Source organism: Manis pentadactyla, chromosome 6 (assembly GCF_030020395.1).
Source record: "Manis pentadactyla isolate mManPen7 chromosome 6, mManPen7.hap1, whole genome shotgun sequence".
In the NCBI taxonomy this organism is placed as follows: Eukaryota; Metazoa; Chordata; class Mammalia; order Pholidota; family Manidae; genus Manis; species Manis pentadactyla.
In genome coordinates, this window is record NC_080024.1 from 33011480 (window position 1) to 33030152 (window position 18673).

The following is an 18673-nucleotide window of genomic DNA, read 5'->3' on the forward strand; positions in this document are numbered from 1 at the left end:
GTTTAAGATGATCCATCTATAGCTCTACTTTTTCCATGATAAGTACTTTTTAAAATGCTCTTAGTAGTTTCTACTACTTATTCATCATCTCTCCTGATTTAAGGGCCAACTTAAGTTTACCTCAAAGTCAATATTCTTTTAATGTGTGCTTAATTCACATGTTACCCAGTACCCTTACTTGGAAAAGACATAACTCACTTTCTGCATTAAATATTATTGTCAAGCAAATAAGTAGCTACCTGGTACCAATTATTTTGATAATTTACTTACATCCAGAGCTCATTAAAGGCACATAAGTAACTGCCTGTCCTTAACATTTTCTTACATATACTTCTTTATTATGGCTTTGGAATGAACTGTACAAGAGATGTGAAAACTTGCACAGTGAACAATATTTTTATGTACACTTATTTTACAATTTACAGTAACATACAATATTGAAAGATGTAGCACAAGGATTTGCATACAGTAGGCACTCATATACCTCACTTGACTATATTATCACTTAAAATTAATATAACTGTATGCACTTAATAATCTCAAACATTGGATGTTTTATAAAACTCTATTAAAAAGTATCACTAGGGATAGTTAAAAATGTGATTTTAAGCAACTGAACACTCTTTAGTTACAATACTGAACCAAGACACAATTTTATAGTTGAAAGAGAGCTTGGATGTAATCTAGACTTAAACCCTTATTTTAGAAAAAGAGAAAATGTAGAGGTAAGTATCTTGCTCAAGGCTAGTAAGTGGCAGAGGAAGGACTTTAATTAAGGTTTCCTTCCTATCTTGACTCTCAAAAACTTCAGAGGTACTTAAAAAGTAAACAACCCACATGCAAAGAAATAGCAGTACTCTGAAATTCCCCTGAAAAACTGCAAAGAAGATTAAAATATTAACTCAACTTTGAAAATGGTCACTTTTTGTGGTATATGGAGCACAACTGATTTCGATCTTTAAAGGTCTTTAGCAAAGATATATTTTAATGTAATTAATTTTTAAAAGGTTTTTTTAAGAAGGGTTATTAATACATTACTTTTGACACTCACCTAAATTCCATTTAATCTATAATATGCATCAGCAAATGTCAAATATTTTACAGAGAAGAAAAATTTATAAGAAGTTAACATTTGTACTCATCACCTTTAAGAACATTTCCTTAAACACAAAGAGTTGTAAATGAAATCTTTCAAGCGAACATAAATTTTTTTAGATTTTTAAACTGTTTTAAATCAGCCTTCAGTATTTTATGTTAGTATACTGTTATGTATATACACACATTTTTATGACTACTGTCTGAATGAATGGTTCTCTGCTAAACTAAAATCCATTAAGGAAACCTAGAAACATATCACACATTTCAGAATTTTAAATAAAAATCATCCTCAATTCCAGCAAGAGTTCTTTTAAATCATTATTTCTGTGGCCTATATATTCTGTTGGTAGAACTTAATAATAAAAATTGGATTGGAGTCAAAGTGAAAAGCTCACTGCTCTGGTAGGAAAGGTGTCAACAGCAGTTCATTTTAAAGGCACTAACTAGAATTCACAATCCATATACTGTCAAGAAATTTACGGCAATGTTCAGAGGTGGCATAGAGTACCTGGGGTTTAAAAAAAAAGTATCTGTATGAATCAAGCCTTTCAAACAAGAATAAAAAATAACAGAGAAGGAAAATTACACAGGTCTTAAAATCATTTCTTTTACTTTAAAATAGCTTTGCCCTTGCATATTTTATAATCTATCTCAAAAAGAAATGAATTTATACTTACATTTTGCAGTTATTATGCAACTGGCCAGAGAAAATATCACACTGTCTTCTAGGATCTAGGAAATAAAATTAAGTTTAGGAAGTATGATATGTAAGGTGAACTATATGAGGTCCTACTAAAAAAACCTAGATTATAGAATTAGGGCCAAGGAAAGGGAAAAAGTATATTATTTCTTTATGTTTTCACTTCAAAAAAAGTCTACATAATGTAAAAAACAACCTAAATATTGCAAATTTTTGATGCAGGAAACATGTATCAGTAATATTACTGGCTCATGATACATTTCTTTAAATAAACCGGCACAGTCCTGTATTATTGACTGGGTCTGGTGCAACAACAAGGCCTCAACAACAGTGTAAAAGAACCTGCCTCTGTTCTTGGTGTCTGATTCAATTCTTGCAACCACACAAACCCAGAAACCATTTTTGACTATGAGGACTTGCATGAATAGAGGGGACAAAAGATTCCTATCATGAACAGGTGTGGCAGTCATGGCTCCACTCCAATCCTTCACCTGACACCACAAGCACATAGGTGTACTGGGGTAACACTGGGAACAAGCCAAGCTGCCATACCTGGTTATGCAGGCAGAGTAGCTTAGTTGTTAAAAGCTTACACAAACCCTCTTCTTTTATGATCAGAGATTTTGGGTTTAATATTTGCTTACCCAAATATTAAATAATATACAGCTGCTTCAAAGAGCTAAATAACAGGAGACTAAATATTTGTACTATTTATGGATGATGTGCAATAAAAGAGAAGAAGTCAATGAATTCTAGGAGGGCATCTGGAAGTGAATGAAAAGCACACTTTGTACATGTACATCTTTTATTTGATAAACATTTAACAATTACATCACCTGTTGGTCATTAAGGTTCCCCTGTACTAAGGAGTCAATGAAAATATGTTGACTGAAGCCCCTTCCTTTTCGTTCTTTTATGATTTTCTTTAAAGTATTTTCCATTTGCATAAGGGCTTAGAGAAGAAAAAAAAGATTTTAGAATATAAGCATTTGTGAAGATTGAACATTTTCTTACATTTCTGTACAATGTTACTATGTGCAGAATAAAACTTTCAAAGTTAAAAGAGTAGTAACCAACAATTTTAAAAAAGCTTATTTATGTTTAAACTCATCTGCTTTCTCTCCTTTTTGCTATATTTAACATACATACAAAGAAGTGCATAGAACATTTATACACCATTTAAGGAATAACTATAAAGCAAACACCCATAATATTGCCATCTATGTCAATAAACAGAACAATGCCAGCAACTTAAAGGTCTCACACACATACACCTATCCCCTGATATTATCCACCTTTTTCTAAATTCTGTCCTCTTAATTTCATTTTTCTCCCAAATTACGCATCATTCATTTAGGGACAGAAACAGATGGGCAATGATCAGAAAAGTAAGTTTCTGAAACCTAAAAGATATAGGATAACTGATATCCAGTAGTCAATAAAATTGTCCAGAGACCATTTCTCAGTCCTCATGTTAATTGAACTACCATAGCATTTGATAATGTTGACCACTTAGTCTTCAGGAAAATTTCATTTGGCTCCCAGCCACCACAATTTCTTCCCTCTTACTGATTGCTCATTTTCTGTCTCCACTGTTGATTACTCTCATCTTACAAATTTCTTAATAATGGAATGTGCAAGGTCAGGGCTCAGTTTTTGGACCTCTTCTCTTTTTCTATTTACATAAATTACCTTGGTGGTCACCAGTCTCAAGGCTTTAAATACAGTCTATGCACTAAACACTTCCAGATTTATATTTCTAGTTGGGACCTCTTTCCCCTGAATGCCAGACTCCAATGTCTAACAACCAACTCAACATTTCCAGTTGGGTATCTGAAGCATCACATAGCCAAAACTAAAGTCTTAATCTCTCCTCCCATAAATTGATCTTCCTACAGTCTGCCCCATCTTATTTCCTAGTAACTTCATTTTCCAATTACTCAGGCCTAAAATCTTGGCATCTCCTCTCTTACACTCCACATCTAATCTGTCAGCCAAGGTTGGTAGTTCTATCTTCAAATAACGAATCATTCTCCCTTCCTCTTCTTTTTTCATTCTTTATTTTCTGCTGCTTGCCACCTAGTCCAAGCCACACTGTTTCTCTTGTCTGACTCATTGCAATAGCCCCCTAATTAGTCTCCCTGCTTCTGCTCTGGGCTCCTATAATCAATCACAGCATCCAAAGTGATCCTTTAAAAACATGACTCATCATAACTCTATTTCCTATCTCATAGTAATAACTTAGCCATATACAATGATCTACAAGCCAGACAACATCTGTCCGATCCCCAAGACGTTCTAACCTCATCTCCTAGTGCTCTTCTGATTCACTTCCCTCCAACCATAGAGCACCCTGTTATACTTTAAGCACACCAGGAAAAATCCTACCTCAAGAACTCTTCCTCCACATGGAATATTTTTTTTCCCTCAGAATGTGGATTACCCTCATGATCTGCACTGACTGGTTTCCTTATCTCTTACAAGTGTTTGCTCAAAAGTCACCTAATCTAGTTGAAACCTTTCCTAATAAATGTACTTAAAACCACAACCTTCCCAACCCCTAGCACTCTATATCCCCTTACTGATTTAATTTTCTCCATAACACTTTTCATCTTTTAATACACTACTCAGTTCGCTTATATAGATTATCACCTGCCTCTTCCCACTGGAATGTGGCGCCACAAGGAAAGGAATTTGTTTTGTTCACTAACATCTCCATAGCACCAAAAACATGAAGATATTATAGATCTTCACTAAGTATCTATAGATTGAATGAATATGATAACACATTAGTGATTAAAATGGGAAACTAACACTGCAGTTCATTGGTCTCCAAACATTGCTACATATTAGAATTACCTAGGAAGCTTAAAAAAAATCATAAAGTACAAGTCACACTTCATATCAATTGAATCCAAATGTTTAGCGGTGGCAGCCAGGCTTTGATATTTTTTAGAAGATTCAATGTGTAGCAAAGTTTGGGAACTACTGCTGTATATTCTCAACCCGACAAGTCCATCAAAATAATATGGAGAGCTTTTATAAAATACCTGATGCCCAGGGCATCTATCCCACATTCTGAATAAATTGGTCTAGTTTTTTTGTTTTAAGTTCCCAAAGTGATTCTAATGGGCAGATGAGGTTGAGAATTACTCAAACAAAGGAAGCACTGATCCAGTCATGGGATCCCACTCATATAAACACCAAAATATAACCATTTTCAATAAAAGCTCAAATTTAATCTCTGCTCATGTTACAGCCCAAGGAACACATCATGATAGGCAAACTGCTTTTACTTAGAATCAAAGAATATAAACACATTTTTTATTAAGGGGTATTAATCCAAATGCATCTACCAAGATAATGAGAATGGTAATGAAAACCAGGTAGCAGACAATCTGTCAAATGAACTGACTTTTCTGGACATATGTTGATATCCTATACATACATATACATATACATTTTAACCTCCTATCACATATAGGCCTTAAATACTTGCTGAAAGAATAAAGGAAGAGAATCCTGAGAACCAATATCATTATATATGGAAAACAATCCATTATTCCAATGCAGCCTATGTATTTTAATTTACCCTGGATACTTCCAAAAAAGGAATTGAAGCAGCTCAGAATAAAGGTATTAAAACATTACAATCATTAAATTACAGATAAATATAGAACAACAAAAAAGGGAGAGTAATTTTGGGGAGCCATCTTAAACTAAAATTGTATTTTTCTGTATAATTATATAAAGTTGTAACCAATGCAGAATAATTTTGAAAATATTTTTACTTAATGTTACAATGGCAAGAATTTTCATATTGCTACAATTTTTACAAATATCTACATAGTATTTAATCATGTTGATGATATTTCCTTAGTAAATCCTATATTGTTGGGCATTTAGATTGTTTCTGGTTTTCTACTTGCAGAAATAGCACTAGAAAAAATATTCACGAATATTTTCTTCTTTTAGATAATTTGGTCCATTATTTATGACTCTTAATATGTACTGTCAAATTGCTTTCCCAGGATTGTAACCATACATTTTCCATTAATCCTATAGGCTATGCCAACTGCACAGCACCTGCATCCTGCAGTGAGTGCTAGAGTTTCATTTACTAATTCATTGGTTTTCCCTCTCTGTTGTTTAAGAAAAACTTTCATAATAGGAAATGTAAGAAAAAAACATAAAGAGAAAATATACATGACCTATAGTCTCAAGATTCAGAGATAACACTATTAAAGTTGGGGCATAGGTCCTTTTATCCTAACTAAAAATCAAGAGTAGCAAAACTTACCATTTTCATATTGTTTTTTCCTAGTTGTACTTTTATCAAGTGATCCATCTAGAAAGCCTTTTCCAATCTCAGACCAAACCTGAAAATAGGAAAACATACCTATTTCTAATAAGCTGATTTTCTAAATAATACCAAGCAATGTAAGCTAATAATTGAGGGACTCCTGTCTCACCACAGATCTGATTAAGCTCTCCTTTTTAAGTGGGCTGCATAATCATTTACATCATAGTATCTGTGGATAGGGCACAAATGTATTTTAATAATTTCAGTCAAGGTACTTTCAGAGTAGTTATAATTGGGAAATCAAAAGTTCCTTTTCTAAAACAAGTAGGAACAGGAAAGAAAAAGCCATCAGTGATAAATAAAATTCATAGGGAATTCCAAATTTTTACTCACCGGAGATACTGATAAGCATTTGCTGAGATCCAGAAAGAAGTTAAAACTTAATCTAAGGTCTGGAGATAGTAAACAACAGAATAGGCTTGCAGTTATTTCAAAATTGGGTATTCTACCCCTGAAAACACTTTAACTTGTTTATAATTCAAGAGTTCTAAAAGAACTTGGGAAAGAACACAATGGTAGATATTTTGATAAATTATTAATAAAGAGTTTACAACTCTTACTTTACAAAGATTTACCTTTCAGATTATTTAAATGTAAAAAATCAAACTATTAAAAGTAAAAATGTATAGTAAATGTTAATATTAGGACTATTCTTAAAGTGAGAAAGGAGTTTCTAAGCATAACACAGAGCCCAGGACAAAAATTTATAATGAAAAAGTAGAATTTATTTAGCTACTCCATCCCAATAACAAAAAGCTGAATAGACTAAAAAATCAACAGCTCTTCTTGGATTCCTAGGACAGAGGGACCCAGGGCAAACTGAGGCCCCCAAGACTGGAGAGACAGCAGATAACAAGGGGTCACGTCTTACTGAAATAAACCCACAAGTGGAAACCCCCTGAGGAACCAGTGCTAGGGTGGGAAAACCTGAAATGTAATTGACAAACTGCTGGAGGTTCAGTATACACAACCCTGTGTTTAATACTCCAGGGGATCCAGTCATATGAGGTCCCCCTAAAATTGTGAGATTTACCTCCAGGAGGTCAACCAGTTTCCCACAGTAAATATCAGAGAAAAATCCCCTTGGGCTTCCAGCTGTGGGAAGGGAAAAGGAACTAATCTGAAATAAGCTAGGGCACCCTGTCTTAACAAGGCCTGTCCTCAGAGGAGACTTGTTAGTCAGAGCTTAACCTACTAGAGTATTATCAGATCCTAACTGACCTACGGAGGGAAATACTCCAACTCCAGTCAGGTCTATCCTTCCACGTGGGAGAAGGGAAATACCAAACTGCAGCCCATTCAAGCAATCCTGTCCTAATTCAGGGGGTAGGAAAAAAATGAGAAACACTTTTAAAGTTCACAGTCTAGAGGTACAGGCTCCCTAAGACTGAGACCTAATCATAAGACTATGGAATGATTCCCTTTCCCCACATCTCACCATTACCTTCCCAAAGGCCTATTTATACCAGTTTATTTTACCTAGTACATCATGTCCAGCTATCAAGAAAACAAATTAAAAGATATACCAAAAGGGAAAAAACATAATTTCAAGAAACAGAGAAAGGATCAGAACCAGATATTGCAGGGATGCTGGAATGATCAGACCAGGAATTTAGAACACCTATGATTAATATGCAAAGGGCTCTAAAGGATCCTTAGGTAAAGAATAAAGCAGACAGCATGCAAGAACAGATAGGCAATGTAAGTAGAGAGATGGAAATCCTAAGGAAAAACCAAAATGAAATGATAGAGATCAAAACCACTGAAACAGAAATGGAGACTGCCCTTGATAGGCTTATTGGTACAATGATTACAGCTTAGAAAAAAATCCCTGAGCTAGACTCTATCTATAGAATCCTCAAAAACAGTTTCTTACAAAACTAAACATACTTTTACCAAATAATCCAGCAATTGCATTCTGTAATATTTACCCCAAGGAGCTGGAAATTTGTTTATATTTTCTTTATTATAAAGCATCTAGATTTGGAGATAAAGTTTTTTTCTCGAGTGATTCAGCTACTTTCCATTTGGTATTATGCACTCAAATTTACATTTACCTATTAAAATTGCCAGTTTGTTAAATATTTTTCATGCACAGTAGATTCAAGTTGTGTCTGAAAGTATCTCTTGTGCTTTTTTTATTTTGCTGACTTTAAAAGGATTAATCTGGGCAGACATATGAAGAGGACAGGTTGCATTTAATATATTTTTTGGACTTTGTGGGACAAAGGTAACTGGTTAACCTTGAAGTGGCTGTTGTATGGTGGTTGTGCACATGCTTCAAAATACTATGGAAGAGAATGTTTCTACTGGCAGCACATGAGAGGGATAGATGGTGAACCCCCACTATCTTGGAGAAGTATTCACTTCTCCAAAGCATTGAAGCAGTTGCCATAATAGGTGGAAATTTGGACTTCCATTGGAGTTTTATTCATTTTCTTCATTTTGAATTGTATGCACTACCATTGCTACATCAGTTTGATATCAGTGTTGAAAAATTACCAGTTATATTTGCTGTTTACAGTCCACTGAAGATTGGGATTAAAATGGATTTAATCCATTTTTAAAGCTGTGTGAATTTTTCTAAACAGGAACAACTATTTGCAATATGGGTTTTCATAGTGATTAAACCAATTATAACTTTAATTAATAGCAGTTGAGAGCACATGTTCATAAAGCAATTTCAAAATATATTGTTGAGTATATGGTAACTTCCAACAGGATTTACCATTAGCATAATTTTGTGTAGTACAATTAAATTATAATTTGGTAACATTCATTGGTTAACAATAAAGTGACAAAAGCTCAAAAAGGAGCTGGAAATTTGTTTATATAAAAACTGTCCACAGATATTTACAACAGCTTTATTCATAATTGCCAAATGTTGGAAGGAACCAAGATGCCCTTTAGTGCGTGAATGGATAAACTAGTACATGCAGACAAGGAATACTAGTCAGTGCTAAAAGAAATGAGCTACCAAGCCATGAAAAGACTTGGAGGAAGTTTAAATGCATATTACTAAGTGAAAGAAGCTTATCTGAGGTTACACACTATATGATTCCAATTATATGATATTCTGGAAAAGGCAAAACTATGGAAATAATAAAAAGATCAGTGGTTGCCCAGAGTGGGAGTGAGAAGGGAGGGAGAGATGACAGGCGGGGCACAGAGGATTTTTAGGGCAGTGAAAATACTGTCTGAGATTTATACATTTGTCCAAACCTACTTAATATAAAACACCAAGTGTAAACCCTTAGTTAAACTATGGACTAGGTAATTATGATGTGTCAATGTAAATTCATCCTTGGAAAAAAATGTACATTTCTGGTTAGTAATGATAATGGGGGAGGTTTATGCATATGTGGAAGCAGGGTATATTTGGAAAATCTCTGTATCTTCCTATTCTATTGTAACCCTAAAACTACTTTTAAAATATTAAGTCTTTTTAAAAAATGCTATAAATAAAAGTAAAAGCAAATCAAAACTGAGATAAAAATAAAGAACTCTTACATATGAGTAAGAAAAAGAAATACATCAATTGAAATATGGGCAAAGGACGTGAGGAAGCATCCCACAAAAGAAACACAAATGTTCAACAAAAATATTCAACCATGTTTAACCTCACAAACAATAAAAGAATTATAAATTGTAATCATGAAATACCATTTTTTACTTATTAGATAGGCAAGTATTTGAAGGACCAATCATTATAAATGGCAAAAACACAAGGGAAGAGCATCCTAATGTTGGTGGGAAATAATTGGGACAATGTTTTGGGGGAACAGTACAGAAACACAGTATGTAACTGAAAGTGAGGCTGACCCCTGTGAAATCAGTATGCATCTTACAACCAAAGACATTTCCCAACTGTTGTAAGCTAAGCAGCAGTCATGATGTAGCTGTCACTGTTCTGCATTCACAAATGAGTTATTATTCTTGGGGGCATGACTGGACTACAGCAACCCTTTCAGTTGTTTCAGACACTGAAAGATCATTTGAGGAAGGATTTTAAGTCATGTTTATGATCTGAAAATCATAGTTTTACAAAGGAATTTTACCAAGTCATTGGCCTATCACTTTTAAAAAATACTAAGGTTAAGAAACAAAAGCTGAGGATCTGTTCTACAGTAAAGAGGCTTGACCACTAAAAGTAAGGATATTTGAATATGGGCTCTAGATAATAGTATTGTATGAGGGTTAATTTCCCAAGTTTGAAAACTGTTGTTACCATATAACAGAATATCCTTGTTTTTAAGAAATACAGACTAAAGTATTTGGGAGAAGAAAAGCAAAATGTCCACTTTACTCTCAAATGGTTCAGGTAAGGGGGGAAGGATGGTTAAATATATGATGAATGACAAAAGCAAATGGGGCAAAATGTAAACACTGGTGCACCTGGGTAGAGAAATCTATTAGAGTTCCTTGTACAAATTGCAACTTTTCAGTCAATTAGAAAGTATTTCTACTTTGAAGTCTTAAGAAAGAAAAAAGAAGAGAAAGAAAATGACAGCATAAAAACATGCAGAATAGGTTTCAGCACCTTAGAAGAAAATTATGGAAATAGTGGAGGTCTCTTATTTAAAATGCTGTCTCATCAATATGAAAAAAATTAGGCATCAATGAAGTAAAAATCGATTTTTCATTAAAATATGAAGACATCTGAGGGATTACTTAACCAATTTATTTCACCCAGATATACAATTTACTACTGTAGGAGGTAGAATTCAGAGTGGTTTTTCTACTTTTATTTTTATGCTCCCAAACTTGTGAATGTTTTATAAGAAATATTTTTTAATCATTAAACACAAGTAATAAAACCATTTTTAATGGGAAAAAGCATAACATTAACCAGTGATAGGGTGTTAAGCCACAGTTTCTAGTGCCTTTTATCTCAAACACATTATCTTGATTATTTAACCTCTTTTTATAAATTTGAATAAAATGAGTAATTTTTCAGAGACCCAAAATGAGATAAATGACCTAAGCATGATTTCAGTTAAATAAATTGTTAAGATTTATAAAAATAGAGAATAATAAACAAATTCCAAGTGAATCTAGAAAAGGCTAAGGAATTAGCCTTTCTTCAAATCATATTTATTTTGATAGTATTTTAATGCTCCATTGGCTTTAACTTATTTCTATAAGGGACATAGTCTTATCTATTAAACACAGATTTTCTCTTTATTCTAGAATTCTAGTATTATTTTATAACATACTTGCTTCAAAGATAATTTCTTTAGTCATCTGCTTTTTAATTTTCAAAATGCAATTGCTTAAAAAGAGTGTAATTCTTCAATTTTTTAAAAGACAATTATCTTTGCTTGCATTGCTGTTTTTAGTCCAAAATAAGGAAGTACTATATTATAGAATTTAAACTTTCTTCTTAAGAGGCAAAGTCTACATTATTCAACTATCCAATTTGATGAAAGAATAATTTTAAATTTATCCCTAGTCTTACTGTGCCATGATTCTTCTGGAAATGAATGACTTCCTTGTCATCTTCAAATGTACTACCCATTATCATCTGTGTAACAGACTTCATAGCAAAACCAAGCATATGCTGGCAAAGAGGTACATGCTGGGACTCTGGATAGGAGAGCCATTTATCCAATAATTCTTCTGAAAGCTGCAAGAGAACAGAAAACTACAATGATTTACTATTTCCTCTTGTTAAATCAGAGAAAAAAATCAGCAACTAGATTCATTTCATAGAAAGACAGTTCAAAGTAAACATTCGAGTGTTCACTTGAATTTTCAGGCCAACACTGGCTCCACCTTTAATTATATCCTCACTGACTGAGGTTCAGATTCTGCCAAAGGGCTGATTTGAGAAACAAAACAGAACAACCACAACAATAAAAGCAAAATATAAATTAAAAGTTCAAAGGTTGGAAAAACCTTAAATCTATTGGAAATTAAGAGACTAAAATCTTAGAATCTAATTAAAAATTGCAAAGATTTACTACCCCAGAGTGCCTGTGATAATAGTAAACAATAAATATACGAATATGTAAACATTCTAGATATGCTTCAGTGACAGAAACCTCTCTAAGTCTCTTTTGTAATTTCTTCATTCAACACATATTTATTAAATCTCTTGTGGAATAAAAACAATGTGTAGTAAAAAGATCAAAAGCTTTGGAGTCAGAAAAAACTTGGCTTTACTTCTGACTCTATCCCTTAGAAGTAATGTAACTTCGAGCAATTTGCTTAACTTTTCCAAGGTTCAGGTGTCTCGACAGTTAAAGGGGGATGACATCTCCTATCTTGAATGGTTACTGTGACAGGGATATTACATCCATGTTACATAAAATGGGAAGGGTTTTATAAGGAATATGTTAAAGCTCTTTTCATGTTAGGAACTCAAATTTAAGCTCCTTTTCCATATCAACTCCCATGAAAGTTTTGTCACAGTTTAAAGGATTAAAATTAAGTTTTATGAAAACAAAACATTCCAAATGAAAAGATTAGCACTACATAGATTTAAACCTACTTAAAGTGGAGTATATGGAATATATCATTATTTTTTGTTGTTGTTTTACATCCAAATTTAATTGAGAATGACAAAAGAAATACAAATCAGAATATATAAGGTTAAGGTAAGAAAAAAATATAACCCTGGAATTTTTTGTAAATAAGATATTGTAGTTACAAGAAGAATATAAGAAATGATAATTTGTAAAATCTGTTTCAGAGTATAATGTATAATTTCCATCTTATTTCAGTATTGTTTGACCACTCTTCTATTCCAATTCTTACCCTAAATCATGCTTCAATCACTTTTTTTAATTAAAGTATCATTGATATACAATCTTATGATGGTTTCACAGACACAACACAGTGGTTCAACATTCACCCATATTATCAAGTCCTTACCACCTCTACTGAAGTCACTGAATATACTACTTTTTTTTTGGAGAAACAGAAGGGAAGCCTTAATGATTCCATAATATTAAGATTAATGAATTAAATCAGTTAATATACTTTAAAGAACTCTTTGAGATTTGGGTGAAATATGAAATAAACAGGAAAATAATTATTAAAATAGAATAAAACTGTATAATTAAAGTTTTTCTTTCATGTTATTAACAAAGTAATTCTATAAACTTTAAAAAGTTAGAATTCTATAGTTATTATTTAAGTCACATAGTTTCTTTTATACTACAAAGTAAAAAAAGATTTTGGAAACAAACCATTAAAGTGAGGTTACTTCTAGGTAAAAATAGAAGAGCCAATATAACTTTAACTTGTAAGAAATGACAGAAGTTTCAAATGTGAAAGGTAAACATTGCTTTCTTACAGAAAAAAAAAAAAAACACATATCAATAGATATAAGATAAATCCATAAGATTTCCTTTTTCTAAACACCTGAAGTTTATTTGCTTCACAAATCATTTTTCTTAATAAGCATGGAGTTTTTGCCTCAAACAATTCTAGAAAAAGTGTATAACTTGCAACCATCTCAGTTCTATGCACAGAAATAGGAAGTCCAAGTGAGTTCACCCACTTAGATGCTGAACTGCCAGACCTTTTTTCTTCATCATTTGGTCTGTTCCAAATGTCTAATCCTACACAGGCCTTTTTAAGCTACCAGGCCCAATCATATGTGACAAAGCTACATTCTCATCACTGAACCATTTGTTCAAATTTATTCTAAGTACCACACGTCAATGCAGATCCTTTACCTTGATCCTTATGCTTAAAGTAGAATTTCTCTTGGTATAAGAAGTGCATTCCATTGATTTGTTTCTTTGTTCATTTAATTTTCACAAATGGTTACATTGTTGTCTCACCATTAAGTATCTGTCTTTATTCCACCATTCTGAAATGCCACCCATCATACCTGGATTTCTTGTATGAATTCAGGACTATTTCTGGATACTGCCTATTTCACTGGTCTTTAAATATGTCACTATCATAACTTTGATATTTTATTGTATCTTTATACTATTGCCTATTATGATTCTCTTTCAAAATGTTCTGGAAGAGAGAATAACTTCCAGAATGGTGGAGTGAGGACCTTGGCAATCTCATTCTCTCTCTAAACCACTGATAATATGTGCAAAGCAATTAAACAACTAAAATCAACCATGTCAGCACTTTGGCAATTAACCAAAACCAGTACCCACTGGGAAGTGTCTATCCAACAAAAACAAGTGAACTTTGGTTTTAGTTAAGGTTATGTTCATCTCCTTCTCCCCCAAGTTCAGCAGCATGGTGGCTACCAACCAACAGCACTACAGACAACGCCTTTGAGTTTGAAAGTAATATCACCACTAGTCACCAAAATGGTCACTGAAAATGGAGGGATGGGGGATCCCAATGACCCTAGCCCTCCCCAAAAGCTAGAAATGAGCTGGTGGAAACTTGTCAGAGTCAACTTCTAAAACCCTGAAATACAGTAAAAAAATTTACAACAATCAGGCTTAGTAAAGAAGCTTGTAACTTGTAGTTCAGAAAGCACTGTCACATTTCAGCAATCTGCCTACCATCCTCACACCCCAGATAGGCAACACCTATGAGAACAGCAGCCTATAATCCTGGTACAGATTCCTAAGAAACAATACAGACATTATTCTCAAAGAACTGTGGTTGTGAATCTCAACCTGTCTGGCAGCTCCATCAAGGACTGTTGCTTTGCCCAACTCTGAGCATTACCAGAGTAGGGATGGGTTCCTGGATGTTTTGTCCCGAAAATGTTTAAAGTCATAGGTAATGGCTGCAAAGGCTGGGGCAAAAAACACCACCAAGGACAAGGAATAAACAGACTACAATGCCCAGGAAGGAAAAGGCTGGGAGAAGAGATAAATGCGGGAATAAGAACTTTAAAAGCTCCTGTATATACCAGGGAATTAAGAAAAAACATGCATATGTCCAAGGGCAGAACTCAAGCTCAGTGATGAAAGAGTCGGTCCAACAGGAGGACATAACCATTATAAATATATATGTCCCCAACATAGGAGCACCTAAATATGTAAAACAAATATTAACAGAATTAAAGAGGGAAATAGATTACAACACATTAACACACCACACAAATCAATAGGTAGATCAACCAGACAGAAAATAAATAAGGAAACAGCAGCACTGAACAATACATTAGATCAGATGGACTTAACAGACATCTACAGAGCACACCACCCAAAATCAGCAGGATATGTATTTTTCTCAAGTGTACATAGAAGCTCCAGAATAGATCACACACTATGCCACAAGAAGAGCCTCAATAAATTAAAAAAGATTGAAACTGTATCAAGTGTCATTTCACATCACAGTGGTTGAAACTAGAAATAAATCACACAAAGGAAACAAAAAGCCGACCAATACATGGAGGTTAAACAACATACTTCTAAATAATCAATGGATCAATGAACAGATTAAAATGGAAATAATGCAATACATGGAGACAAATGAAAACAAAAATACAATAGTCCCATATTTGTGGGATGCCACAAAGGCCATTCTAAGAGGGAAGTGCACAGCAATACAGGCCTACCTCTACAAACAAGAACAATCCCAAATAAAGCCTATACTCACAATTAAAGAAACTAGAAAAAGAAGAACAATGAACCCAAAGTTAGTGGAAGGAGGAACATAATAAAGATCAGAGCAGAAATAAATAATACAGAGACATTAAAACAATAGAAAAAATTGATGAAACTAAGAGATGGTTCTTTGAGAAAATAAATAAAATAGATAAACCCCTAGCCAGACTTAAGAAAAAAACAGAACACAAATGAACAAAATCAGAAACAAAGAAGGAATGGTCACAATGGATACCACAGAAATACAAAGATTATTAGAAAATATGATAAAAACTTAAATGCCAATAAATTGGACAACCTAGAAAAAATGGACAAATTCCTAGAAAAATACAACCTTCCAAGACTGACCCAGGAAGAAACAGAAAATCTGAACAGACCAATTACCATCAATGAAATTGAACTGGTAAACAAAATCTCCCAAAAACCAATAAACCAGGTCCAGATGGCTTCACAGATTAATTCTACCAAACATTTAAAGAAGAGCTAATACCCATCCTTCTTAAAGTATTCCAAAAAGTAGAAGTGGAGGGAATACTCCCAAATTCATTCTATGAGGCCAGCATGACTCGAATACCAAAACCAGAGATATACAAATCACGAAAACTACAGACCAGTATCCCTGATGAACACAGATGCAAATATCCTCAACAAAGTATTAGCAAACTGAATTAAAAAACACATCAAAAGGATCATCCATCATGACCAAGTGGGGTTTATTCCAGGGATGCAAGGATGGTAAAATATTCATAAATCAATCAATATTATACACCACATTAACAAAAAGGATAAAAAACATATGATCATCTCAATAGATGCTGAAAAAGCATTTGACAAACTTCAACAGCCATTTACAATAAAAGCTCTAAACAAAATGGGTATAGAGAAAACATACTTCAACATAATAAAGGTCATATATGACAAACCCACAGCCAACATCATACTTAACAGCGAACAGCTGAAAGTTTTTCCTTTAAGACTGGGAAGACAAGGATGCCCACTCTCCCCACTTTTATTCTACATAGTACTGGAGGTCCTAGCCATGGCAATCAGACAATACAAAGAGATGAAAGGAATCCAAATTTGCAAGGAAGAAGTTCTACTTTCACTGTTTGCAGATGACATGATATTATACATAGAAAACCCTAAAGAATCCACTGAAAAACTATTAGAACTAATAACTGGATTCAGAAAAATTGCAGGCTGCAAAATTAATACACAGAAATCTGTTGCATTCCTATATACTAACAATGAACTAGCAAAAAAGAGCAATCAGAAAAACAATTCCATTTCCATTACATCAAAAGAATAAAACACCTAGGAATAAACCTAACCAAGGGAGTGAAAGACCTATATTTTGAAAACTACAAGACACTCATAAGAGAAATTTAAAAAGATACAAGTAACTGGAAATCTATCCTGCATTCATGGATAGGAAGAATTAATACCATCAAAATGACCATCTTCCCCAAAGCAATGTACAGATTCAATGCAATCCCTATCAAAATTCCAACAACATTTTTCAATGAACTAGAACAAATAGTTCTAAAATGCATATGGAACCATAAAGGGCCCCAAATAGCCAAAGCAATCCTGAGGAAGAAGTACAAAGGTGGGGGGATTATGCTCCCTGATTTCAAGCTATACTACAAAGCTACAGCTATCAAAACAATATGGTACTGGCCCAAGAATAGAACCATAGATCAATGGAACAGAATAGAGAGCTCATGCATATATGATCAATTAATATATAATAAAGGAGCCATGAATATACAATGGGGAAAAGACAGCCTCTTCAATAACTGGTGTAGGAATCAAACTAAAAAGCTTCTGTACAGCAAAGGACACCATCAGCAGAACAAAAAGGCAACCTACAGTGTTAGAGAATATATTTGTAAATGATCTACCCAATAAGGGTTAAACATCCAAAATATATAAAGAGCTCATGTCACTGAGACAGTAGCACAGCATGTAGAATATGATTAATGACTCTGTAACATCTTACTATGTTGATAGACAGTGCCCGCAATGGCAGGGGTGAGGGCTTAATAATATAGGTGAATGTTGAAACACTGTTTTGTGTATTGAAACCATCATAAGATTGCATATCAAAGATACTTTAATAAAAAAATAATAAAATAAAGAGCTCATATGCCTCAACACCAAAAAGACAAATAATCTAATAAAAAATGGGTGGAGGACTTTAACAGAAATTTCTGCAAAGAAATACAGATGGCCAACAGGCACATAAAAAGATGCTCCACATTGCTAATCATCAGGAAAATGAAAATCAAAACCACAATGAAGTATCACCTCACACCAGTCAAAATGGCCACTATTCAAAAGACAAGAAATAACAAGTGTTGGCAAGGATGTGGAGAAAGGGAACCCTCCTTCACTGTTGGTGGGAATGTCAATGGTGCAGCCACTGTGAAAGCAGTATGGAGGTTCCTCAAAAAACTAAAAATAGAAATACCATATGACCCAGAAACTCCACTTCTAGGAATTTACCTAAAGAAAACAGAATCTCTAATTAAAAAGATATATGCATCCCATTGTTCAGTGCTGCATTATTTACAACAGCCAAGATATGGAAGCAACTGAAGTGCTAGTCAATAGGTGAACAGGTAAGAAGACATGATACATATATACAATGGGGTATTATTCAGCCATAAAAAAGAAAGAAATCCTGCCATTTGCAAAAACATGGATGGACCTAAAGCGTATTATCCTAAGTGCAACAAACCAGTTAGAGAAAGACAAATACCGTATTATTTCACTTATATAGAACCTAAAAACAAAACAAAATGAACAAAACAGCAGTAGACTCACAGACACTGAGAAGTAACTGCTGGTTACCATGGGCGAAAGGCAGGAGTGGGTCAAGGAAATAGATGAAGGGGATAAAGAGGCAAAAATCTCAATCATAATATAAATTAGTCATGAGAATGAAAGTGCATCATAGAGAAT

The 18673-nt window shown here is 33.7% G+C and overlaps 1 protein-coding gene across 2 annotated transcripts in view; it reads right to left on the minus strand.

Moving 5' to 3' along the window:
• LOC118933556 (cytochrome P450 20A1) overlaps nucleotides 1-18673 on the minus strand; it is an 87195-nt gene that overhangs the window by 39195 nt on the left and 29327 nt on the right. For both annotated transcript variants that reach the window (XR_008998203.1, XM_036927978.2), the window contains exons 5-8: nucleotides 11620-11787; nucleotides 6099-6177; nucleotides 2635-2750; nucleotides 1776-1830 (exon numbers count right to left, since the gene is read on the minus strand). Coding sequence is in view for 1 of the 2 variants with exons in the window: in XM_036927978.2 (XP_036783873.2) it covers nucleotides 1776-1830; nucleotides 2635-2750; nucleotides 6099-6177; nucleotides 11620-11787 (418 nt within the window). In the remaining variant the exon portion in view is untranslated. The remainder of the gene's footprint in view (nucleotides 1-1775; nucleotides 1831-2634; nucleotides 2751-6098; nucleotides 6178-11619; nucleotides 11788-18673) is intronic.